The sequence below is a fragment of the Sus scrofa genome, chromosome 11, assembly GCF_000003025.6.
Source record: "Sus scrofa isolate TJ Tabasco breed Duroc chromosome 11, Sscrofa11.1, whole genome shotgun sequence".
In the NCBI taxonomy this organism is placed as follows: Eukaryota; Metazoa; Chordata; class Mammalia; order Artiodactyla; family Suidae; genus Sus; species Sus scrofa.
In genome coordinates this window covers 39,424,875-39,452,716 of record NC_010453.5, presented here as the reverse complement: position 1 = coordinate 39,452,716, position 27,842 = coordinate 39,424,875, and the positions used below count along the sequence as shown (strand labels likewise).

General features: G+C 34.6%; 1 protein-coding gene across 7 annotated transcripts in view; it reads left to right on the top strand.

The window, feature by feature from the left end:
- Nucleotides 1-27,842, top strand: part of PCDH9 (protocadherin 9) — a 932,946-nt gene that overhangs the window by 2,450 nt on the left and 902,654 nt on the right. For all 7 annotated transcript variants that reach the window (XM_021065365.1, XM_001925503.6, XM_021065364.1 and 4 more), the window contains exon 2: nt 237-3,409. In XM_021065365.1, the coding sequence (XP_020921024.1) occupies nt 374-3,409 (3,036 nt within the window). In that variant the 5' untranslated portion in view covers nt 237-373. The remainder of the gene's footprint in view (nt 1-236; nt 3,410-27,842) is intronic.

Genomic DNA, 27,842 nt, shown 5'->3' with positions numbered 1-27,842 from the left:
GATTGAGGTAAAAATAGCAGCTGTCCTTAATTCAAAAGTGGATAATTTCATTTTCTCTGGGCAAATGCAACAATCAGGGGATATTTAGTGTTTTTATGCACAGAGTTAACTTGCAAACAGTGAAAGAGCAAACTGCCATGTTTACTAATATGCAGTGGAAATTATGTTGTGATATTTCATGACTGTGTGCTTTTGTTTACTGAAGAATAATTTTGTCTATACAATTGTGTTGACAGTGGCTGTCTCCAAATAAGCGATGAGATGTAATGCATTCTCCAGTCCATGCATACTTCCTCTTGCAATTCGTGCATCATTCCTCAGTGGAAACCTTTAAACCCTAAAATCCAGGAAAAGAAAATAAATACACATTATCATGGACCTGAGGGATTTTTACCTGTTGGCTGCTCTGATTGCCTGTTTAAGACTGGATTCCGCAATAGCTCAAGAACTTATTTACACTATTAGAGAGGAATTGCCTGAAAATGTGCCCATAGGAAACATACCAAAGGATCTGAACATTTCTCACATCAATGCTGCCACAGGGACCAGCGCCAGCCTTGTCTACAGACTGGTTTCTAAAGCTGGGGATGCCCCTTTGGTGAAAGTATCCAGTAGCACTGGGGAAATTTTCACAACCTCCAATAGAATAGACAGAGAAAAACTCTGTGCTGGAGCCTCTTATGCTGAAGAGAATGAGTGTTTCTTTGAACTTGAGGTGGTGATCCTCCCCAATGATTTTTTCAGGCTGATCAAAATAAAAATAATTGTCAAGGATACCAATGATAATGCCCCCATGTTTCCATCTCCTGTCATCAATATTTCCATCCCAGAAAACACTTTGATCAACAGCCGCTTTCCAATTCCATCAGCAACAGATCCTGACACAGGCTTCAATGGTGTACAGCATTATGAATTGTTAAATGGGCAGAGTGTTTTTGGACTGGATATCGTGGAAACTCCGGAAGGAGAGAAGTGGCCGCAATTGATTGTTCAGCAAAACTTGGACAGAGAACAGAAAGATACCTATGTGATGAAAATCAAAGTAGAGGATGGGGGCACTCCACAGAAATCCAGCACAGCCATACTGCAGGTCACAGTAAGTGATGTAAATGACAACAGGCCAGTGTTTAAAGAGGGTCAAGTGGAGGTGCATATTCCAGAGAATGCTCCCGTGGGCACCTCTGTAATTCAGCTCCATGCCACTGATGCAGATATAGGCAGCAATGCTGAAATCCGGTACATTTTTGGTGCCCAGGTCGCCCCTGCAACCAAAAGACTCTTTGCTTTAAATAATACTACTGGGCTGATTACAGTTCAGAGGTCCTTAGATCGAGAGGAGACAGCCATTCACAAAGTGACAGTGCTGGCTAGCGATGGCAGCTCCACTCCCGCTCGAGCAACGGTTACCATCAATGTCACCGATGTAAATGATAACCCTCCGAACATAGACCTCAGGTACATTATAAGTCCCATCAATGGCACGGTGTATTTATCTGAGAAAGATCCTGTCAATACAAAGATTGCCCTAATTACAGTTTCAGATAAGGACACAGATGTGAATGGCAAAGTGATCTGTTTTATTGAAAGAGAGGTTCCATTTCATTTGAAGGCAGTATACGACAACCAATATTTGCTAGAGACCTCTTCTTTGTTGGACTATGAGGGCACCAAAGAATTCAGCTTTAAAATTGTTGCCTCTGATTCTGGGAAGCCCAGTTTAAATCAGACTGCTCTGGTAAGGGTTAAGCTTGAGGACGAAAATGACAACCCACCAATTTTCAACCAGCCTGTAATTGAGCTGTCAGTTTCTGAAAACAACCGACGTGGGTTATACTTAACAACTATTAGTGCCACAGATGAAGACAGTGGGAAAAATGCAGATATTGTTTATCAGCTTGGACCGAATGCCTCCTTCTTTGATCTAGACCGAAAGACAGGAGTTTTGACAGCCTCCAGAGTCTTTGACAGAGAAGAACAAGAACGATTCATCTTTACAGTAACTGCCAGGGACAATGGGACCCCTCCCCTTCAAAGCCAGGCGGCTGTGATAGTTACTGTTCTGGATGAGAATGACAATAGCCCCAAGTTTACTCATAATCATTTTCAATTTTTCGTGTCTGAGAATCTGCCAAAGTATAGTACTGTGGGGGTAATCACAGTGACAGATGCAGATGCTGGGGAGAATAAAGCTGTGACTCTTTCCATTCTGAATGACAATGATAATTTTGTTTTGGATCCCTATTCTGGAGTCATAAAGTCAAATGTCTCATTTGATAGGGAGCAGCAGAGTTCCTACACTTTCGATGTCAAAGCCACTGACGGGGGACAACCACCCCGTTCCTCTACGGCAAAAGTAACTATCAACGTCATGGATGTCAATGACAACAGCCCCGTTGTCATTTCTCCACCTTCTAATACTTCTTTTAAGTTGGTGCCTCTTTCAGCCATTCCTGGCTCCGTGGTAGCAGAAGTTTTTGCAGTGGATATTGACACTGGAATGAATGCTGAACTCAAGTATACCATTGTGAGTGGGAACAACAAAGGCTTGTTTCGAATAGATCCGGTAACAGGTAACATTACTCTGGAAGAAAAACCAGCACCTACCGATGTGGGTTTGCACCGGCTGGTGGTCAACATAAGTGACCTGGGATACCCTAAGTCTCTGCACACACTCGTGCTTGTTTTTCTTTATGTTAATGACACTGCTGGCAATGCCTCCTATATCTATGACTTGATTCGCAGGACTATGGAGACCCCCTTGGACAGGAACATAGGGGATAGCAGCCAGCCCTATCAAAACGAGGACTATCTCACCATCATGATCGCCATCGTTGCCGGCGCCATGGTGGTCATTGTCGTGATCTTCGTCACTGTTCTGGTCCGCTGTCGCCATGCATCAAGATTCAAAGCAGCTCAAAGGAGCAAGCAAGGTGCCGAATGGATGTCCCCCAACCAGGAAAACAAACAAAACAAGAAAAAGAAAAGGAAGAAAAGAAAGTCTCCCAAGAGTTCTCTTTTGAACTTTGTTACCATAGAAGAGTCCAAACCCGATGATGCCGTTCACGAACCTATCAATGGGACAATAAGCCTACCAGCTGAGCTGGAAGAGCAGAGCATAGGAAGATTTGACTGGGGCCCCGCACCTCCAACCACCTTCAAGCCCAACAGTCCTGATCTAGCCAAGCACTACAAATCCGCTTCTCCGCAGCCCGCTTTCCATCTTAAACCTGACACGCCGGTTTCGGTGAAAAAGCATCACGTGATTCAGGAGCTCCCTTTGGACAACACCTTTGTCGGGGGTTGTGACACCCTTTCCAAACGCTCTTCCACTAGTTCAGATCACTTCAGTGCCTCAGAGTGCAGTTCCCAAGGAGGCTTCAAGACAAAGGGCCCCTTACACACCAGACAGGTAAACGAGCACTTTTACTGGTCTATAAGTACTGCATACAAGTGCCCAGTCAACCAGTATTAACGTGCCAGTGTGTCTATTGTTTTGGTCTAACTTTAGCTTAGTTATAAAGAGGGAAAAAAAAAACTTGACCCCTTTTTTATTCCTCTGGGGCTCAGGCAAGAATTTTTAGAACAGCTTTGAAATTTCTGAGTTCTGAGAATTATTTAACCTCCCAGTTTCCTTCAAATGGCAAAAGATGAAAAGAAGAAATTATTCCAAAATGTCCCAAGATAATGTTTGCTGAGGAAGAAAACCTGTCCTGATATGCCAAATTCTGCTCCTGGGGTTTCCAAATTGACTGTTTCAAGATTTTCATATTATCTTTTGATCTCAAAAGTCACCTTCAAATCTCAAGTTTTAAATGACTGATGTTTGAAGGTCTGACTATAATTATGTTGGAGTTGTGGTTACTAAAGGGGTTAATTTTTTTTAGTCTCTAAACAAGATAGTAGGATATTAAATGTACATCAGCTGTGAAGCACATGATTGTTGATAGATTGCAACAAGCCATAGAAGTCTTCTCTTTGATTTCAGATGATTTTATTGTCATATAGTAAATTGGAGATTAAAGAGAAAAGTTTGCATATTGTCTACAGTAACCAAAGTACTCTTTCAAAAAAAAAAAGAAAAAGGAAGGAGTGCTTTCTCCCTGATATAACTGATTTAAACATAAAAGAATGAATCCATTGTAAATATTCCCTCATCTTAGTAATTCATAAGTGATCCGTCATAACTCATTTTAAATTGTGAAATATGCCATATGAAGAGGGATTAAGAGGCTGAGAAACTCATATTTCAACCAAATCCAGAATTAGTTTTTCTTAGGTCTAATAATTCCTTGTTAATAAAGATTTAAATGCAGCGCTGTCTAATTTATTTCACTGGTGCTTGTCTGTTGCCATGAAAGTTGAGTGTCAATAATAGCCTGTAGATGGCACTAGGGTATCATGTCGCTTGTGCTGGCCAGGTGCCAATCCCGCAGTAGCAAGGAAAGGGGGAGGGACGGATCAAACTGGTACTATAGCCAAAGATACCTTTTATTTAATGATAGTTGCTCTGGAGCAACCAGCATTTAAGTTCATTTGCTTGCTCTTTTGTGATTAGCTCTCACACACCAACTTTCTAGGATTCCAAAATTCTACTTCTGTCTCTGTTGGTTTTCAGTCCACCTATGGTGATGGCCCATCTGAATTTGCTAAAAATAAGGGACAGGTAGATTTCAGAAAATCGAGTAAGCAAAATAAATTTGCAGAATAGTATTGACTGGATTAGTGTTTGAAAACTCAAGAGTTTTTCTTTTTTCTTTTCCTTGTGGGGATGGAATGGGTCAGTCCTTGTGCAGGTGGAGTGGGTCAGAATGTCCTACTGAAACTCTTTTTCGCTCACTATCTAGTATTTGTTGCTCTGCAGTGACTTTAAAGTTTCTTGGTAGTAAGATCTTTATTAAAATAATTTTGACAATGAATCGCTAGCTGCAATTAACATTAAGTATAGTGCCTCTGGTTTTACAACTAAAATCTCCATTTCTTAAAAGATTAAATATCTAGAGCATTTCGGAAGTATATGTACTCAGAGCTTGAATATACAGAATGAAGGAATTAAAATAAGTCAGTGTAGAAGTTCCAGAGGAGAATATAAACTTATTAGATATGCATGGAAGTTGAAATGAGTTCTCTTCATGTTAGGTTCATCAACTTTTTAAAAGAGGTTTGATGTTTTAAAACTTAAAAAATTTCTGAGCTTAGTAGAGGCTTGTAAAAGTTGGCAACTAAAGTAATTTATGAAACTGAGTGGATTTAAATATGAACTTGCTATTTTAATGAAAAGAAAAAATGGCTTTCTTTATTCCTTACTTTTAATGTGAAGGTCACTCACAAAATACTGATGATATTTTATGATTTGCATAGTATCTTGAAAAAAACTAATATGATTTAAAACTTTTCATACAAAATCTGAAATTTGTTTTCCAAAGAAACATGCTAATATTACTCCTATATCATCTTTTCATATCAAGCGTGATGGGTTTTATGTGAGCATTGATGTACAGACCCACTTTTTCTGACTTCTTCGAAGTTGAATCTGTGTATAGTACAGTGACACAAATGTTTCTGTGTATAGTACAGTGACATAAATGTTAAGTGCATTTCAGCAAGGTATGGGAAAGATCTTTTGTTGAAGTTTAGTCAGTCATAAGAAAATGTGTTTGTATGATGTAATCTTTGAAATAGGATGCTGAGTAATTCTCTAACTGGAACTAAAGTACATTTTAGACATTCCTTGAGACCATGTGTCACTGTGCAGTTCTCCTTGTAGGCATTTCAGTGTTCAAATGTAGCTATAATTCACGATTATGATAAAGAGCTATTGAAATGGCTTTGCTTATTTATACCTTTTAGAAGTTTTCATGCTGAGAAAGAAAAATTGCAATGTTGGAAAAAGGAAATATTTCTGGAAGTAAGCACAGGTGATGGCGATAGCAATATGTACAATTTTAGTATCAAAGAGGCATATTTTCTGTGAATAAAGAACTCACATTATATAGTATCCTTTAAATAATATTTTTTCACTGAACTACATGGTTGTTATCGAAGATGTTCTAGTTAAGCTAAAAAGTAAAAATTCTTTTTTTAGTTCCTTCACTTCAACTAGTGGCTTTTATATAAAATGTGCTCTTGACACTACTCACTTTTGAAAAAGGAAGGTTTATTACAATAAAAGCTTTCAAAGGAATTTGTAAACTAACATATAATCTGTGAAGATTTTTAGTTGAGTGGGCACAGATTGCTGTTAACAGCAACACCTTTTCATTTTATGGTGCTAGTTGATGTGTGGCTAAAATGCAAGATTCTGGAGCAAAGGGTTGCCAAATTTAAATATCATGAGTTTGTATTGTCTGGACAATGAAAACATAATGACTAACTTTTACACCATGAATTTGCTCATAGTGTGTTGATTCTTACTTTGTCTGACTTTTTACCCCCTGCTGTTTTCCCTCATGTGACCCTGCAAAGAACATACAAAACAATCATAAACCACATTCTTCAACCAACTCTATTTTACTAAGCTTTATTTTTCCTTGAATATAACAAATCTGTAACTGAATTTTCCACAAAAAAATTTAATGAATTTTTGGGAGCACCCTTAGCACTCATAGATTGAGCAAAATATCCTTTTTTTAAAAAAGCTTAGATTATGCCTTGATTTTATTCACAAATAAGCAAAGTTCACTGTTATAGAAGTGAGAGAATAACATAACCAATTCCAGTAGGGCTTTAAATGATAAAGTTCATTGGTATATCTTCTTTTACAAGGGAAATATATTCTGAATGAGTATGATTTTAAAATATTAACTTCTCAAATTTTAGAATGTTTCAGAATCACCTGGAATGTTTCTTAAAACGTGGGATGTTAGTCTCCTCTCCCAGAGGTTCTGGTCAGGGATCACTGGGGTCAAGCATGAAAATTTGCTTTGCTGACATGATCCTAGGTGATTCTGGTGCTCCTAGTCCAGGGACCACACTTTGTAAACCACTGCCACAGCATATTGGGGCAAGAAATTCAAGCCCCTTTCCCTTTCGGATGATCATTTCCAGAGGACCTGTTTTTGCACAGCCCAACTCCCAGCTTACTTATTGACAGCAGTTTTATTGCAGCTGGAGGCTTTCGTGTAAGCTGTTTACTGCTGTTTCCCAACCAGGTTCAGAATTTGGGGAATTAATTTTCTTTGCCACAGTGTGCTTTTTTGTGGGGACATGAATGAAAATGTTAGAGAATTAAAAAAAAAAAAGTGACCTATTTACATGTGACAACTTCTTCCAATAGTTAAACGATCTGTGATAGTTGCGCTAGAGTTTGGTTCTGGGTAAATAGTCATGTTTAATTTTCTAAATGAAATGCCTGTTTTAGAGCTTACAACAAGCTTACTTTAACTTTTCACAATCTAGAGTATTTGATCACATATACACTTGTGTATACATTGAAGAAATTATACATTGAAAATGTGTTTGCATGCCATACTCAAGTGTATTACCTGTGCTCTTACAGTATAAAGGGAATTGCTTCTACTCCCAACCATTTAGAGATACTGTATTACTTTTCTGATTACTTTTCATTTTTGAGTAATCCCACTACAGCCCCTACTGAGATACTGTTATGTCATGTAAAATGCACAAGATAGTCAGAGAATTGCTATTTAGAACAGTAAGAAAGAAAAATGAAATTGCAAGTGAAAGGAGCAAATGTTAACTAATGAGAGGCCAACAAAGACTTTAAGCTGTTTTAAACTACTAAACTATGCAGTATACTGTGAGGAATGAGCATGGGTGGCATATGGGAGGAAAAAATGCCCCTCAAAATGCAAATTCTATTTAAAATGTAATCAGTTGTGACTTTGGTTTCTGCTCCCTTTTTGGCTAAGTGCTCTATGATCCCGAAGTCAGTTTATGATTCCAAAGTCAGTTTTGAGGTAGAAGATACCCAGACCCCTTGGATATTGAGTCAGGAATTTAGAATGAGTATGGGCCACCCACATAGCCTGGCAACCTTTTGGTTTCATGAAGGAAATATTTGAATTTTTTTTTCAGCTTGATACACCTAAGGTATAAAATTCAAGGCACATCTTAGTCCTTTGCTGCTAATAAACTTAAAGAGGGTAAAAATAAAAAGTTACTAGCATGTTAAGCATGGACATGTCTACTAATTTCTGGACATTTGTTAGTGTAGAGAAAATAATTTCAGTAGTTAAAATATTCTAGCATCCTATTTTCTAAATTTTGTTGCAATTAATTCTATATATAGAAAGACTCTAAATTAATTTTCCCTTAGGTTCAGATGAGTCATCCTCATGGTGTCACAGAACAGGCTTTGGCATCATTAAAATTACCTTGTAAATATTGTACTGTACTAAGGTGTCATATTCTTAGGAAATATGCATAGTCTGATTAAATATTTCAAGCTAAAATTGACTTTCTCATAATAGCACAAAGTAAAATATAATGTGTGAAACAATAAAATAGATAGAATTTAGATTAAATGCAAACACTCAAATCTAAAATCAGCTTTCCTTCTAACCAGTTTGGAGTCATTTCAGCTCTTAAAGTTTCATTTTTGTATTGATGTATATGAGAGGAATGTAAATTACTCCCCAAATACCAGAAAGGGTATCTTTATGGATTCTTTTTCACATTGCATTATTTTACCTGACAGTATCAAGAAAGTGAGACCTTTAAATTATCTTCTTATCAGCTCAGTTTTCACAATTATTTTAAATTTATTATTTAGATTTCTAAATATTTTTTGTTAGTGGGTTGTAGGAAATGCAGATATGACCAAATGGGCAGAGTTAGGGCGCTTCGTGTTGGTTCATGCAGTACGAGACTGAGTGTTTACAGGATTCCAGGCCATGTCAACTGCGTTGCTCTTTTTAAGTACTTTCTGTTAGACCTTGTCAGAGTTGAGCTTTTCATTTGCATATACTTAAATTAGACAAAAACGAAACTGAATTTGGTGGACTGTTTACCACTTGCACTTAAAATCCTGGCAGGAAGCTTTTTTTTGGATTTAGTCTTCTGTTTTCTTGAAGGGCATTCTCTATCAAATCTATAAAGTAATCTCTTGGTAATATTAACAAACCAGCTAATGTCATATATTTCACATAGTTGGAAACTAAGAATTATTTCATGTGGATTTTTAAGTTTTGGCTTTCTTGACAGCTGATTTTATGTTTAATGTATTCTTCATACTGTATTGCATACCAGGGCCCTAAAATTTAAATTAGGTTTGTTGAAATATGACTCTAATCACAGACCAGGTATTGGTGAAAATTTAAGAATGCAGGTCAGCAAGAGACTTACTCTAAAGTTTTAAGTAGAGACATAGGAGTCATGTTCAATAAGTAATAGTGTTAATGTGTTTGGCCTTTTTAATAGTTAGCTTCTCAAAAATTTACATCACATCACAGAAGCAAATCCAAATGTAAAAATACGTCTCTTAATTACATAAGGAAATACGCTTCACTGTGTAAGATTTCATCAGGAGTTCCCGTCATGGCGCAGTGGTTAACGAATCCGACTAGGAACCATGAGGTTGTGGGTTCGATCCCTGGCCTCCCGGGCGTTCCTGTGAGCTGTGGTGTAGGTTGCAGACGTGGCTCGGATCCGTGTTGCTGTGGCTCTGGCGTAGGCCGGTGGCTACAGCTCCAATTTGACCCCTAGCCTGGGAACCTCCATATGCCGCAGGATCGGCCCTAGAAAAGACAAAAAAAAAAAAAAAAAAAAAAAAAAAAAAAAGATTTCATCAGTTATTTCAGATAGGTGTTAAATCTGTCCTACATTGAATTTGGAAAGGAACACATGCTTTTTGCCGTTGTTTGATCCAAACCTATTGGGCCGTCAGTCATCAGAAACATAGAAGAAGAAAGATATATTACCATGATTGACATTTTGGTTTTGATTTATGTTCTTTTTTTTTTTCCCCTCTAAGCCAAGATTCATTAAACTGTGAAATTCGTAAATAAGTTAAACAACTACCCATTTCTTAACAGTAGAGTGATGGCAGGAATAAACTGGGAAAACAATCTGTATGTAATGTCTCACTCGTTTTTTTGTTTTTTTTTTGTTTGTTTGTTTTTTGGTCTTTTTGCTATTTCTTTGGTCTGCTCCTGCGGCATATGGAAGTTCCCAGGCTAAGGGTCTAATCTGAGCTGTAGCTGCCGACCTACGCCAGAGCCACAGCAACGCGGGGTCTGAGCTGAGTCTGCAACCTACACCACAGCTCACGGCAACGCCGGATCCTTAACCCACTGAGCAAGGGCAGGGACCGAATCCGCAACCTCATGGTTCCCAGTGGGATTCCATAACCACTGCGCCACGACGGGAACTCCTCACTCGTATTTTTAATCCTAGTGTGTTGCTTATAGAAAAGGATAGTGGTGGAATCAGAGTTTTCTATAATTATAAAGTTATAATATATAATTTTAAGACATTGAGAACTTGAAGTCACTCATTAAGGATCTGTTTTTACATACTTATCCATTATTTCAATGGCTTGCAAAAATATTTTCCTCCGATCTTTAACAGTTTGATTGATCATGGTGCCATAAGCTCATGTCACATTTAAAATGATGGACTTGGGATGGACCAGCTGTATGGCTGGGAGAGATGAAGATACAATGCACAGACAAGATCTTTGAGGCATATTAATATTTGACTGATTTTTTTGTAGTTAATTTACACTAATTATCCTGGAATTCCTTGAGAAAATATATGAAATGAACTTATTTTTTCTTGAAAGAAGTCTCCTATAGCTTCACCATTCATTAATTTATATAGATGTTTAATTACGTAGGCTATAGGAAAGAATAGAAATGTGGTCAGCTTTACCATGTTTGTATGATATCTTGTATTTTAACATTCTTCCTTAGTCTTTCTATCTGACAATCTCTACATTTTAGTATTAAACTGCTTTGTTAATATCCCTGCTCTGGCCTTTTTCAGACTGTTAGCAGTTGATTAAGAAATACTCTAATCCCTTCCAGGATATTGAGAAACTAATGGATTGCAGAGTATTTGGGTCTTTAAGCTTCAATTGTAAATGGTATGAAGAATTGTCATTGAGCTGATATTTGCATATATCTCTTCCAGTGCTAGTTACTTTGCTGCTTCTTTTTTTTTTTTTTTTGTCCTTCTAATCTCTAGCTTTCATTCTAAGAATATTTATTTTAGTTGGAAATAAGCACGCCAGTGATAGGAATTTGGGATTCACCTCCAAATGAATGCCATCACAGACAGGAAAGTTCTGGCACATTTTGCATAGATCTGTATGAATACAGTGAACCCTTCATAAGCTCTCAGATTGCAGGAAATCAGTGCTGGAAATTAAGTGGGGTTTTAAAGATTTGCAAAGTAGAGAGCTTTGTATAATGCTGGTATTGCAGGTGCTTATTAAATATGAAGTAAAGGCTTTGTAATACAACTAGCTAACACAGTTCCCTCCACATTAGAGTGATTTATAGCCTAGGGAATTAGTCTTGCCTATTTTTTCCAACTGCAGAAACACTAGATGTGTCTGAAAGAATCGAAGTCTCAAACACATGCCTTAGAATGGACAGATTTGCTTTTTGATGATTCTGTTTAGTCCAGGTAGATTATGCAGGCCCATTCATATTTACCTGTGGTACCTCTGATGTCCATGATCTGGCCTTCATCTCTTCTAGAAAAAAAATCTCAATTGTGTGGATATACTCTCCTCTTAACATAAATCAGATTAAAACCCTAGGTATCTATAAAACTGTAGCATTACCATAATGAAGAGGGCTGGCTACTAAGTGAGTGCTTTGATCCTCAAAGGAATTGCTCTTGAATCACTTCTCAAACTGTATTTTTAGAATTCATCTTTGCTCCATTTGTAAATAGTGTGCATTTGTAGCACAGCGGTTCATTCCAGATACACGTGGGTTTCAGTATATTTACCTTCATGACAGTGTTCAGTGAAATGCCTCACAGTTCTTTAATGCTTAATGTCCTTGACTGGCCCTGTTAGATATAAAATCAGTGGAAATAGCCATGCCTACTTTTAAATGATTTTACAAATCCTGTATTTTTGTCTACTGGAAGCATTGTATAATCCATGTGCAGACCACAGTAGGTACAGTAGCCTTGCTGAGAATCATCATAGATGATTGATTTTGTAAACAAAAGAGTTTTTGTGCAAGACAATAGCAGCTGCAATTCAGTTAATGAGGTTTTTTTTTTTTTTTTTTTTTTTTTTTTTTCTCATTAAGCAAACCTCAAGGAGAAGCATGGAAACACAGAAGGATATAGAAAATGAAGTTGTATCTTTTACAGGAATAAAATGTCTTCTGCTGATAGTGGTTCTAGAGTAGAACTTTTCTTGAGGGCGAAAAAAAATACTGTTTTTGTATTTTTGGGGTGTTTTTGAATTCAGTGGTTGCCTCCAATCTGTGCCCCAGTGTGATAGGGGCAGAATGTAGAGGACTTTGAAAAGCACAGCTACATAAGATTTGCAGGAGAGTTTTTATAGAGGATTTAAGTGGCAAATGGAGACGAAATGGAGTGAGTTCTGTGCTGTGAGTTGATGCTCCCCTGTGTTGTATATTCATGTCATTGAACAGCTTTTCACATAGGAAGCCTAGAATCATAGGAGCCTTTCCTATTTGTCAGCTGTGAATATAACTGGACTAGCAACCTTTCTTTGCTTCATTTCTTGTCATTCTCTAAGTGAACTCGATTCACTTTTTGTTACATAATATCCATCTGCTTTCTTCATTTCTGGATAGATTTTTAAATGACAATAAATTATTTCTGTATATCTTCCCTCCAAAAAAAATCAGAAAAAATATTTTGCCCTAAAACATCCATAAAGGGTCAAGTAAAATACCTATCATGTGTCCTTTCTTCCTAGAAATAGCAAATCTCAATTTTTTCCTTTGAAATTTTTAAAATTGGGTTTTTCTTACTTATATTATTTTCAAAGTTAAGAAATAATGTTACATTTAGCTAAATAGATTGATAATGTTTTAATACATTCAAATTTCCAAAATAAAAAAAAAGTTGGAATTTTTATGAAAATAAATTCTCTGGTGCAAAATTGAAGAATCAAAATTATATTAAACTATAGTGAAATAGATCTAATCTTTAGGATATTTTAGTTTGACATGAACTCATTTTCACTTGTGGTCTTGACAGCAAAATCTGCCAAGCAGTGATGCCAAAATATGCTGAATTCATTGATTGATTTTTAAACATGGTAATAATTAAGCAGAATCATTTTGACACCTAAAGTCTCTGTTTTAGACAATTAAATTCTGCGTTAGCTAAGGGTTATTGACTTCTGGATGAAACTGGGAACAACGCTCCTCAGGGTTTAAACTATTCCTGCAGGACCATCTGTTATTGGCGAGGCTGAGCATAATCTCCAGCCATGCAGTGTCAACCTCAGGCGTATATTCAGGATTGTTCAAAACATAGCTCTGGTTCCTCATGATCTTTTAGTCTCAAATGGCAATTCAGTTAATCAAATATCAGTATATGGCATCTTAAAATATAGTAATTAGGAGAATAAAGAAAGTCCCTCAAAGTAAAAGACAGTGTCTTTTATTTTGTATTTCTAAGACTAAATTTACAACAATGCCTAAAAGAGTATAAATTTCATAGTCATTCAATAAATGTTGACCTAATGAGAGAGATCAGCTGATTTGGGGATCATGCCTTATATGTGCATAATATTTCCACTGATAATCTCTATAACAACTACAGAAAGAAGACATTACCATTCTTATTGAACTTATATGGATATTGAGAGACTCTGTTTTTTATTTTTATTTTTTCTCCAAGTCATGTGGCTAAAGCTTTTATTTCAAATCTAGAACACTGCCTCTACACTGATATTTTTTTCCCCACATGTGCCTACTTTTACTTGTAAAACACTATTTTTAGGCCAGATGCAATTTTGAAACATTTTCTTCATTAGGGACATTATTTTTGTTGGAAAGAATTGCAACTAACTTATTAAAAAAATATATATTGCAAGGCAATTCATTGAATCCCAAATTTTTCTTCCCACTCTACCTCCCAATAAACTAATTCTAAACCACTGAAGTGTAGTAAGCATATGACAGAGACCCAAATGAATAAAGTTTATATGGAGAGAGTTCTGAATTTCTACTTTCAGCTGCTGTCCTCATTTTCCTCTACAATAGCTGGGACTTGATGACAAAATCTCTAATTAGGTTAAGAATTTTTGTTTTTTTCCCTGTCACAGGAGGTGGCCCTCCCCCCAGCCACCAGGCCTTGAAGCCACTGCCCCCAGCCAACCCACATGTTAAGAATTTTTTTTAATTTTTAAAATTTATTTCTAATTTATTTTATTTGTGTGTATGTGTGTGTGTGGCTGAGGAGTCCCCATGCTCCTAATCTAAGAAATGCATGCCTCATATTTCTGGAGGCCCACGAAGACCCACTAACCTAATCTCATCCTATATGTGAATAAGTATAGACATTCTTAGACTCTGCATTTTGATTCTTTTTAAAAACAGTGAAATATAATTTACACCTTTGTATCGTTTATCAGTGTCTTGACTCACTAATTATTTCTGCATATGAAAGAGAGACAAAATCTCTAATTAGAGGATTTTTTAAAAAACTGCTGATTCTAATATAAATAAATACTCCCTTGTATCACTTAGAGAAATCTGTGGTTTCTGATTTCTTTCTCATTTCTTCTGCAGCATTATGTCTGTCCATCATAATATCTTTTTCATGTTAGGTTATAATGAGAAGGGAAAGAGTGAACTTAAAGAAGTGTGGATGCCTTTTCTTTCAAGCTTCCTCATCCCAAATTTTTACTTAAACCTTTGAATAATTAATCAAGTGATTACTTCTAACCAATGACCAATAAATTGACTTTGATATCTGCTTAATAGAGACACTGTGTTTTGGAGTTGAAAAAAAGGCATCACTTTAAAGTACCCTTAATAGACTTTGAGCCATCCAGACGACACCCTAGAATCACATATGAATTCTATAAAAAGAAGCTAAATAATAATTGAAAAGTGACTAAAGTGGTGTCTAGCTGCTGTTATTAATTTTAGAAAGATAAATTTAGTGTCTAATAGAACTCACAGAACAGTTTCTCAAGACTCAAAATGGACCTTTGAGATTATTTGGCCTATTTAATTCTTTTTCCAGATGAAACAACTGAGACTACTACAAAAAGTAGTTTGACATTTGAAGTGAAAAAAAAAGAAAAAAATGTCTTGAAGAACTGCTATTTCAGAAACTGTGTCAGAGTGGACACATCATTTGGATGTACTGTTCTTTGCTTTCCTAGTCTGTAGAATGGATGTAATCATGCCTAATCCATAAGGTTGTTAAGTGAGTGGAAACATGGGTATATGTAAATGTCTGCCCCATGGTAGGCAGACATTCCAAAAACCTATCTATTTTTCACCTATTTTTTCCAAGGATGCCAACTTACCACTGACAGAGGTGCCCCATTTCACTTAATGCATGTTCTCTCAGTTTCGTTTTTGGTGGTTTTTTGAATCTGAATTTTATATCTTTTGAATAAGCAAGTTATCTCTGGTAATCTGCTTTTGGTTTAAAACATGGTTTGGGGGTTATTTAGGATTTCTGAAAAGTTAGTCTTTGTAACAGCCTCTGAGAACAGCAGATAGGATGTGGTATTTTATTTTGATCTTAGTCCCTCCTGTTTCACCTTTGGATAATTGCTTTATCTTTCATTTTGAGTATTTCACCATTTTCCTTTGCATATTGTGTTTTTATTTTTTTATTTTTTTTCATATTGTGTTTTTAAATTGTCCTGCTTCCTTTAGTATTTGTTATTAATTTCCTTCCCCATGAATTATCCATAGGATCTCCACCTGTCCGGGGATTTTCACTTAGTACATCACTCCTATTACAAAGCAACATGTAAGAGAGTGAATCCGTTCCACAGTCGGTACTTAACACAGCTAGAGCCATTTGAAATCTGCTGGGTTTTGCTTCCAATTATTCCTTAGGCTAGAAAGCATCTCTGTTGAAGTAATGACATCTAAGGTATCGTACTAGTTAAAATGCCTTGGAGTATATGGATCATATTTCTGGCATTCATCAAACTTATGCCAGAAACACAATAACCAATTGTTTGTTTGTTTTACTATTTTTCTTAGTTTAAAATAATATATATTTATAAGTAAGATTTTAATGTCTTAATATGCAAGTTTATAATGTTTGACTATGTGGGAAACATAATAATAAAGATGAAACCCAATTAATGACACTATAACTCAATATTATAGTATCTGAGAAAAAATTTTTCTTAATATCCTGGGGGCAAAATCATTGCATTATGTTGGAATAGCTGTAAGTATCAAGATAAAGTTAATGATTTAGATTTGTATTGGGGATTTGTTACTAATTTAGTTAACTTTATCAACTCAATAGAAAGTAGATATAGTCAAATTTAAATTGGCCTCATTGTGACTTAGGTTATAAGCATTAAATATAAGAGTTATATGGAGTTCCTGTCGTGGCTCAGTGGCTAATGAATCCAACTAGGAACGATGAGGTTGCAGGTTCAGTTCCTGACGTCACTCAGTGGGTTAAGGATCTGGCTCATTGCCATGAGCTGTGGTGTAGGTCGCAGATGAGGCTCGGATCTAGTGTTGCTGTGGGCAGCTCAGATCTTGTGTTGCTGTGGCTGTGGCATAGGCTGGTGGCTACAGCTCTGATTAGACCCTAGCCTGGAAACCTCTATATGCCGTGGGTGAGGCCCTAGAAAAGCCCCCCAAAAAATTAAGTTCTTATTGACCTTTACTACCCTCTCCCTGCTTTTCTGTTATTTTTGGATTGGCCTTTTGGTTTATTTCTAATTTCCTTTAGAGACAGTGGCTCCATAGGTAGAAAGCACTGTGAAACAAAACAAGCTTGGACAAGAAAACTCATTCTTTGTGCTTGGAAAAATTTAATCAAACAAAGACAGCATGGCAAAGTGGCATGATTTGCTTTAAACCATTGCCTGCTTTATGTGATGTCCATCTTACAGTATTGGGTTACAGAGCAGGGTGGGGACAAATGAAGGATGTTACTTGGGTATCAGACCTTATGGAGTTGTTTAAGAATGGTATCATGGTATGTAGACAGTGTTTAATAAATAAATTCTACCTAATCCCACCTTAGGGGCCAACATGGAGATAACTTAGGCAAAATAAGGGTGTTAGACACATTTTAAATGGCAAGAATCAGGTGTTAAGTATTTGGGGGGTCATAGTTTTATTTGAAATATTTAGCATTCTCAAGGCATCAAGTACATGTACATCTGTAAATTAAGATAGCTACAGTTTTATGTTGTCCATATTGATAATCTACTCTGTTAACTCTTAGAATAGAGAGGTGATTGTGTATCCTGGGAACTTTATGTAAATTCCGGTTGAGATAATGACTAAATATTCTATGAGGAGAATTATATTTTTTGCACCACTCACTTAATGTCTTTCTTTATGTGATCAGGGTTGGCTTGATGTTCTCTTTTACAAGTGAAGGACTTTTTCTGCCTACTGAACGTGTAACTTTTTCAGGCATAAACCTGCCGACTAGACAATATCCAGCTTTATCACTGGACTGCTGAACTATATTATATTTTCCGCAATGGATACTAAAACTTATTCCAGAATTATAACCTATAGGATTAAAATGTGTATTCTTTTAAAAAAATTTTCCTTATAGAACTATGAAATGTTTTTGTTGCCAAAGAACTGTGATATGATCCACTGGTATATATGCAAATTAATCTCTTTTATTTTTCATTAATTCTCTTATTCAACAGACATCTACTGAGTAAATGCTGTGATCAAAGAACAGTGTTAGACAATAAGTATTTTTTTAAAAATGAATAAGACATTGTCTTTGCTTTAAAAGATTCTAGTGGATTTCAAACACAACATTTTTTTTCTCAGAATTCCCTTATTTAATAAAAATATGAGTTCCCTCTCAGTTTTAAATTGTTGTCATCTTTTCCCTGAAATATATTTTTCAAAGTCTTTTTTCTAACTAGTGCTGGAGACTGGATCATTCAGTAGTGTAATAAAATTCTAAGATCTATTACTCTAATTATAAGAATGCCAAGCTTAAATTTATTCTTTGGTTAATATAGAGGGAAATACACTTTTCATCCTTAAAATCACACTTCTTCTAGAGGCAAAGGTGTTAATAAAATATGGTTGCAAGTAAAAGTTCATTTTTGTAACTATATGAGATTAGCATATTTGCTATATTAAAAAATCACTTTAAAAACATGGCACACATTGATAATGTTGAGTAATAATTCCAGTTAAAAAGGACAGTGTTCTCTAAAAATGGAGTTCCACTTACATAGGGATTCATTTTGAAAGAGATATTTTGAGTCATGATATTCTACAAAAGAGTGTTCAGCCTTAGCCCTTCAAAAAGACATGAGCTTAACATAGACTTGGAACATAGATGTTAAACTCTGTCTAGAATAAATGTTTGGTTTAATTGGCTTTTACCTCCAGCTGGTTCTGATTTGGGCAAGTCCATTTTCTTATGAATATTTATCATGATATTTCAAAGAATGGATTCAATGGCATAATTTGAAAATAGAGACTTTTAACTTATATACTGTTTTCTTAAACTAAGAAACATTCCTATCCTGAAATTTTGCTTTTCTTTAATCATAGAAGAAAATGTCATAGTTGGGCTTTATGTTGTAGGCAAGATTCTACTGTTATTTTTAACTTAACCATTGCTAAAACATTAATTTACATATGGTGTTTATATGAACAGATCATTTCAAAGTTTCAACATAATATTCATTCAAACATCTTTGCACAATTTTGCACAGTTTTGTGCAAATGTATTTTTAAGTTAAATTTTTACTGCAAGAAAATGTACTATTTTAATTGTAGTTAGGCTTCTGCAATAATCATCAAGCTGGTGCCTAACTCCAGAAAGATCTTTCCAACTGTCCTATGGATACCTCACAACTATTTCCAAGTAATTACTATAATATGCATGAATTATAAAATTGAAATATATGTAGATCTCAGGACAAATGGTGAAATAGCCCTTGTTAATTAATATGTTGATCAAACTATAAACAATTTTTTTTGGAAATTATAAATTTATTAATATGAACAGTCATGTAACTCCTTTTTTTAATAACGTGAAAATATGGACACTTTGGAAAGCTAATTTAGAACTGAGCAACAGAATAGAATAAGTTTAGTAACAGATACATTTAAATAAAGATTGGCATAGAAATCACATGTATTAGCCTGTCTGTAGTAACTAATTTCTACATAAAATCAGAAATGTAGCAATCTCACCATCACTCGCAATGACACAAGTTCATCTCATTACATAATTTTAATTTCTTGCTTATTAAGATTTTTATAAGTAACTATGCATTACTTTACCAAAGAAAATAAATCAGTAGGGGTTATTAAAACAAATACTTAGAGTTTTCCATTTTCAAAATTTTGATACACATTATTTTCTAATTTTGGCAACAGTTAATATCTATTCAAAACCATTTATACTTTGCTAAAATTTCACTTAGCATCTTGAGAATTTACTTTTCTCATCTGAAAATTAGATCATTGGATTCAGCCATTTAAAAACTTATAACATTAAAAATTTAAACCATATCTCTTGATAATTACTTAGAGAAGCATCATTCTTTGGCAGGATTTCTCTTACCACCCAACATCCGTCTAGCCTACTTCTATCATCAGTTGATAAATGTTCAAACAGTGCAAATCAATGTTAACATTGGCTCAAGAAAAACAATTACAAAGTAAATCACATGGTTCAGTCTCTCCTGACAATGAACGATTTGCGATATTCTCATTGTTTGCATGATCTATGTTATCACTCTTTTGCATTAGTGTTGATAACAGAGCATTGCCTTTATCTTCTTTGAGGTCTCTGCCTGATTAATTTTCCCCTTCTGAACTAGAAAATTAACTTTTTCCTTCTAAATCACAAAACAGAAGAATTGTAAAATCGCAAGAAGATTATTGGTGTTTATAATTTGATTGGAAAACAGTCAACTTAAAATAGTATGTAGCTGCCATATTTTTATCAGTACTAATACTTTAATTATGTTTGATTTTTTTCCTATAATAAGATATTAAGGTGAATTTAGTATTTCAACCTTTGCAAATATTGGAGAAATACATATAGTTTGGAGATAATTATATTTCTTTTTAAAGTCAAACTGGGAATTTTGATTGATGTTATCATTTGTTATTAAGATAAGATTTAGAAAAGCTAATTAAATCTAATAATGCTCAATGATTTTATTGGCAGTCTGTTCAAAGACAAAATAGAGTTAAGTTGAAGAAATAATGTACATAATCAGAAAAGTCATTCTGTTGCTGAAGGAATATCAAGTTTGGGATTAAAAGGACTGAATTGCAAAGTAGCTAAAGTAGCCCCCAAATATACTACCTGAATGTCAATATACAAGTAGTATTGGCTTACAAGAATGTATATTAAAACTATGTTTTGCCATAGCACAGCCTTCCACATTTTCTTCAGAACACTGCAGAAACCGGCCTACAAGGAAACTTCTGAAACATGGAGGGATGTCTAGGAACACTTAATCCTGTAATACTGCCATGATTTTTGAGTCTCAGGATTTGTTTGCATTTATCACTATTTACTGTATTATACTCCCTCACCTTATAAAAACTAGAAAAAACTCAATTACATTAATGTTTTTGGTTTACATTGTAGGTGAATAGCTTTAGAAGTTACTGTGAAAGTTTGGGAAGTTGATATAGATGGAGGAGGTGTAGCTTGGAGGTATCACACGTTGGTCACAAGATATTTTCTTGTTTTTCATTATAAGCAGCTCTCTCCAATGCTCATATCTTTAATATGCAGCAACCAACGTGCCTTCCTTAGCCATATGGCTGTATGGACAGGATACGTTTTCTAAATTTTATTCCATGGATATATTAAAAAAAAAAATCCCAAGACTATTTAATGTCACTAATGTAGGTGACTAATGCAAATTATAATTTAATAATGCAAATTATAAATAATTTAAAAGTAATGTGGATTTCCCGTCGTGGCGCAGTGGAAACGAATCCGACTAGGAACTATGAGATTGCGGGTTCTATCCCTGGCCTCACTCAGTGAGATCCTGCATTGCTGTGAGCTGTGGTGTAGGTCAAAGATGCTGCTGAGATCCTACAGTGAGATCCTGCATTGCTGTGAGCTGTGGTGTAGGTCAAAGATGCTGCTGAGATCCCGTGTTGCTGTGTCTGTGGTATAGACTGGCAGCTACAGCTCCTATTAGACCCCTAGCCTGGGAACCTCCATATGCCGCAGGAGCAGCCCTAGAAAAGGCAAAATAATAATAATAATAATAATAATAATAATAATAATAAATAAATAAATAAATAAATTATAAAGAAAAATAAAATAAATAAAAATAATGTAAAACATATAGTTTAGGGTCAAATGAATACGCTGTGATTTTTGCATTAAAGACATTTTAGCTCTTTTGGGCAGTATTTGGTGGAATGAGATGTAAGCAGTCTCTGGCAAGGTGAGAAGCTGGACAGGCCAAGACTTAAAATGCTGTGAGTTTATGGAGCTTTGTCAGAACCAGCCATTCTGGGGACAATACAGTGAATCACAGCTATATGATTAATCAAATCAGTTCTCTATTGTAAAACTACAAAGAGATGATGCCCATTGGCATCCGATTTGGAATCGGATGCTTGTAGATTAATGAACTTGGGTAGACTATGCCTTCCAATGTTTGCCTGGAAGAGAAATAAATTCATTAGGAATTTGGGCAAAAGCAACATTGGCTAACCACAATAGAGTAGCCTATATGGGGAAAAAGCTAACATTAAAAATAATAAATTCATTAATCTTAATGAATTGAGATGGAAAGTAAGTACTGAGTACATTAACATGATTAGTCGTTATCACTGAAAAATGTAAACATGCTTTTAGATATGTATAAAAGTAATTGGCCAAAATAAAACACAATAACTTCAATAAAATAGTGAACAATTTCATGGGAGAAATGGAAAATGTTTGGGGCTCTATAAAGAGAAGATCACAGTATTCCCTTTGACACCATTTACTCTTTAGTTCTAGAAACTTAGTTTGTAATACTTTGAAAGTAGATTTCCAACACCAGATAATTGCAATTAGCCATACTTAAGTTGAATGCTCACTGCGTACTTGGCCTTCTTCTCAGCCCTTTACATATATTAACTTCTTAAATAGTAACAGTGACCTTGTGGGTCAGGTACTATTATTAATGTCCTTCTTTTCTAGCTGTTGGGAAGTTAAATGATTTGCTTAAGGTACAGTTCTTGTAAATGATGATTAGTCTAGGACTTGAACCCTTGCAGTTTTATATCAGAGTCTTTGTTTATAGTTGCTAAGCAATTCTACCTCTATGGTTGAACTTTTATTTAAAAAAAATAAAATTGTGGCACATTCCCAAGAGTCAGTTGTGCTAAAAATAAATTATTTGTGTCAAGATAAAAATGAAAAGCTGAAGTTGAATTTAACATTTCTTTTTAAAATTTCTTTAGTATATAGATTTCACCACTGAGCATATGGCTTGATACAGCCATACCTGAGGCATGTGTGATTCTTTCCAGTTTAAAATGAACATTCATGATAGTACATGGTAAGAGTAGTAATAGCATTTGTGTGTTTTAGGCAGTAGGATTCTGGATACTTTTCACAAACAGTATATTTTGGCAGTGAATTTCAAACATTCTGCTAATCTCAAAATGGAAGAATTTTGTGATTCTTTTTTTTTTTAACTTCTTTTGCTTGATAAGAAAGGATCTGGAAGAGGGGAGCGCCAAACATTAATGAGAACAAAAAGATCTCTCTTCTCCACTAGAGTAGAATGATGCATTCCTTTTTCATTTTTTTTTTAAGTGTTTCCCCCCAACCTATCTGTAATGCATTGGGAGACATATCCTCATGCCTTTTTAGAAACTTGTGCATAATAAGCTTTTATTGTTTTTTTTAATAAAATTGTAGCCCTAAATTTTTTCCAGTATTATCACCTACAATCACAAAAAATATCCAGTGATTTCATAAGTTCTATAAATCTACCATATTTCATTACTAGCTTCTTAATGTCTTCTTGCTTAAAACTCAGTGGTAAACACTTGCCAATTACATGTTGGACACTCAAGATTCCCCCTTAAATCTGAGAAATGGTAAGAACCATTTCAACCATATAGTCTCATTTGATTTATTTTCATTTAATTTATTTAATTTAATTATGTCATTTATTTCATTTAATTTATTTTTCATGGATTATTATAATGGGTGTATTTTGGTAAAACTCCTAGGTTAGAAAGTTGCAGTTTGAATTTGAGGTGCATCTGAAGGTGAAATGAAATAGCTGAGAGTTATGGTGGCACAGCTTTCCCTATTCCATTTGGAGAAGGAAATTGATTCTTGGAACAACATGCTAACCTTTTCATCCACTGTATGTTGTGTACATGGATCATTGCATTACTCATGAGTGCTATTCTTATTTAGAATATAAATGCTGATCCATTCCTAGAGAATAACAAGGATCTGCTCTTTCAAAAGAGCTTCTTGATATGAGACAAGCAAATTGAGCTACAGTTCCAAAATATATCCTTGAAGCTTGCATTGCTCAGATTTTGATTGTGCTTAGTTTGATTTGGAGACAGCAGCTTTTTCTAGATGACCCTTAGTAATAAGCTTCAATAGGCAGAAAAATTTCAATTATTCTAATTAAAGAGCAGTATTGGACATGTTGACCAAATAAATGTAGATTTTATGTTATTAATTCGACAACAAGTATTTGGTAAGGTTTTAGATCAACCATTGATAGAAGAAAGCTAAATGTACCTATTAATTTGTCAATGAACTAGAAGAGCAGGACTTCCTTAAATTATTAAGGTGAGAGTTTGGAAATGCATAAGTCTTAGGTAGAAACTCAAAGACATACAGGCAAGTTTACTTTGAACTCAATAACATTTGTAAGGATGGAAATCTGGGGATGAGAGGAATAATTTTTGTCTGTATATTTGTTTAAAGAGTAATTTTTAGAGAAGTAACTTTTGTAAATGATGCTTTTTGGTGAAACTTACATTTAATGATTCCAAATATAAAAGCAAACACTTGTAGTAATCACTTTTTATCAGATTCAGGTAGAAGAGTGCCAAATTGTTTTGGTTTCACAATAGCGTATTGTCCTATGATGGAGTTTCCAGCTGGGGTTTGAAAACTAAAACCCTGACATGCAAATGTTAGTGGCCTAACAAGATGAATTGATTTAGCTTTCCAGATGACTTAAAATATAGCTGGAGTTCGCTTTTATTTAGGGACTTGACAGATAAGGCTTTGTGAGAAACTAAATTAATTTTGCATTGACATTCTGAGTGTTGCTGATAATTTGTAGTGACATTATGCCTATTGGTTATGACGGTGACAGGCAGACTATCCAAATGGACATTACAAGAACCAAATTTAATAGTCTTAGCTTTGGAAATTTCTGCTTTGAGAAGAAGCTTTACAGCATGTGCTGTGTTTTCTGCTCCCACAATTATGAATTAATATACATCAATTCTAGGCAGTAGAAGAATGACCTAAGAGGATTAATGGAACTGGACGTTACACTAGTAGAGTGAAAATTATGCAATGGATTTTCTGCAGTGTTGTGGTAGAAAAGTCAAATGGACACCAATTCTAGCCTTTGCACATTCAGATTTTCAAGAAAGTAGTTGAAAAGGGAAGTAGAAAATAATTATGTTACTTAAGCTGATATATTTTTCCTTATCAAATATGTAAATCATTTTTCACAAATATCAGGTATTGGGTTTCATGGGGTGATTCAGTATTATATGCAGTGTATGATTTTATTCATCTAATTGCAACCACTCTTTTCTTTTAAAAATAGTCACAGAAAAGCTATACTTAGCCTGTGACCGCAACAAGAAAATCAGATGTAGTGAATACACACAACAAATCTCATTTACTATTATATTCACATTGCTGTCATACAATGTCTCTGAAGGGAAAAGATTTTTTCATACCTTACCAAAAATTTTAATAAAAATAACTGCAAAATGTTTGTCTTCCCTAACTTCAGCTGCTTTTTTTTTCTTGCTGCAAAGCTTATATATTGTAGCAGTAGAATAATGACAATATTTTCTACTAAGATTATATAGTTATTGCTTAAAGTTACCTGAGAAGTTTTTAACTCTTTTTATTGCAAACTGATTTTGTTCATGGCCACACTTTAAAGAATTAGTTTTAAGGCTTTAATTTGTCAAGCTCCTGAGTATATTTTCACATGGATTTTTGATGGGGTACTAATTTTAGTTTTTTGACAATGTGGTTTTTTGAGATGTCTATTCAGTAGAAGGATTTCTTCTCCTTAATTGCATGTGTTCTATTTTTTTAATCACAAAATGTATTTGAATGCTGTGCATGGATTGGCAAAAGTGAGCTACAGCAATACTAATTTAGGCAATGCATTCTAGTACAGTATTTTTTAAAAGCTTTTTAAAAATTATTATCTCCCAGAAGAGTAATATTAAAGCCAAAGGATCAGGAATATACCAAATTTGAGATGGTCATTTGGAAAAGAGAAATCACAGACTTATTAATCATGCTATATTTGAGGTGATTATAGATGAGTCTTTGATATATAGAATGCTATTAACATAGAATTATAAAGTCTATTAACCATAATGATGGAATCCTAGATGTAGATAAATTGAGATAATTATCTTTAAACTTTCAATAAATGTGTTACCCAGGTTAGGGATATTTGTAGCTAATGAAACCTTGTTTATATTCACTTAACTTCAAAAAAAAATAAGAAAGAAAAAACATTTGAAGCTCTGTTAGTGTTTCATGTTCTGAGAGAATGATGGAGAGACTGGTGGCTTCACTAACTGTGATGTCCACATACTTTATAGATTTCTTTGCTCCTGTCAGTGTTTTCAAGCACAGAGTGTTGAGAAGACATAGCAATTTGCTTAATTAACCACTGCTCATTTTACAGGGCAAGAAATAAGATTACTCTTTGGCAATCGCATGTTACTTGAATTATATTTAATCTTTTACTATCCTGAGAACATAGCAACACACACACCCCCTGATGTAAATATGGACAGAAGAAATACCCTTATTTGTAATTGAGCACATTTCTTCCCAGCATAAATGAGTAATAGCTCTGATGGCATTTCTCTCTGACAGAAAACTAAGGTGCTAGTTAGTGAGGCAATGCTCATGCTTTACAGGTACGTGTCCTACACTGCAAGTAGGTAAGTCTGCATTTGTGTATGGCCTCTATACAGCCTCCCTAAAATCAACTGACTTCTTAGAGAAAATGTCTAGGCTTTTCATTCTGACCAATAAAAGGCAACTTGGTGAGTTATAGAGATTGACTGGGTGCTTGACATGTGGTGCTGCTCCATTAAAACAGTGGGAAACTGGTACTGGGGAGGTTTAGGAGAATTTAACTTGTCTTGCTTGTTTTTAGATATGCTTTTATATATATTGATATCCTAATATTCTAAACATAGAAAAGTACAATATCAGTTCACAACCAACAGTTTTCTTCGTGTTGCTTTACTAGTCCACATTAAAAAAAAAAAAGTTATAATGTGCTCCTAATGATTCTATGCTTGTGTTCTTCTAATATTACCAGGCAGCTTTTGTACAATAGTCAGATAAGCACATTGTTTATTATTTAAATGCAAAATGCATCTTTTCAATTATTATTGCCCAAGTAATTTTTAGAGAATGATCATTGTGTGGCCCCTCTCCCTTCACCATTCTAAGATAGGTGGATATGTTTAATTCCTTTCCTTTTCTTTCTTTTATTGTTAAAAGAACCCTGTAGAAGATAAAATATTTGTTTTCAATTAAAAAACAACCCTGGTAATTTATATTCAATTTTACTTCTGCAAAATAGCCACATTTTTACATAATCCAATCAAATTGTCGCATGTAACTATATGCTAGATGATGAAATGTGGATTAAAAAAATCTCCCATATTGTGCTAAAGTCTATGAATAATTATAAATGTAAACTCTTGACATTACATGTTCCTATAATACCATTATTCTGTAGGTAGCATTCACAATACAGTAGATTCTATTGCTACTTTGTAAAATGAATTCTTGAGGTTCATAGTAAGGCACTACACAAAGCGTTATTATTAAAGAATTATAGGAAAATTTTTCCCAATGGAAAACTGATCATTAAAGGTATTATTTAAAGTAGGCATAGTGCAGAGTAGATAAGAAATTCAATGTACCAATATCTTTCTATTTTGATTTCAAATTGGGTTTTTTATACACACACAAAATTTGGTTAAATAATTAGCTGATATAGTTTAGATTTTAAATAGCCAAAATAATGTTGCAGTGTGTTATATTGATAATTTATCAATAAAAATGATTACTGTTACTAATTGGTAGATTTTTTTTTCTTCCCTGTGCTAGTGATTTAAGTTGAATGGGAATTTAGTAACATGTATAGGGATGCATCTTAGTATCTATATTTGCTGAACAGTGTTAAAAACACAATTAAAACTTGTCCTCATTAAAATGGACTTTTGTACACTATAATTTGAATTAAGTAATGCATATATAAACTATTTTAAAAGTTGTATATCAAAATGTATAACGTTCCATTTTTTGCTATATTTTGTAAAACATTTTTGGTGTAATCAGTATGACTCACATATGTCGAATCAAGTATTCTACTATTTATTTAAACAGATATATACCTAATGTATTTGAAAGCTTATTGCACTCATATAATTGTATATATTGTAGCCTCAAAAGTCTGTACTTATCCTTGC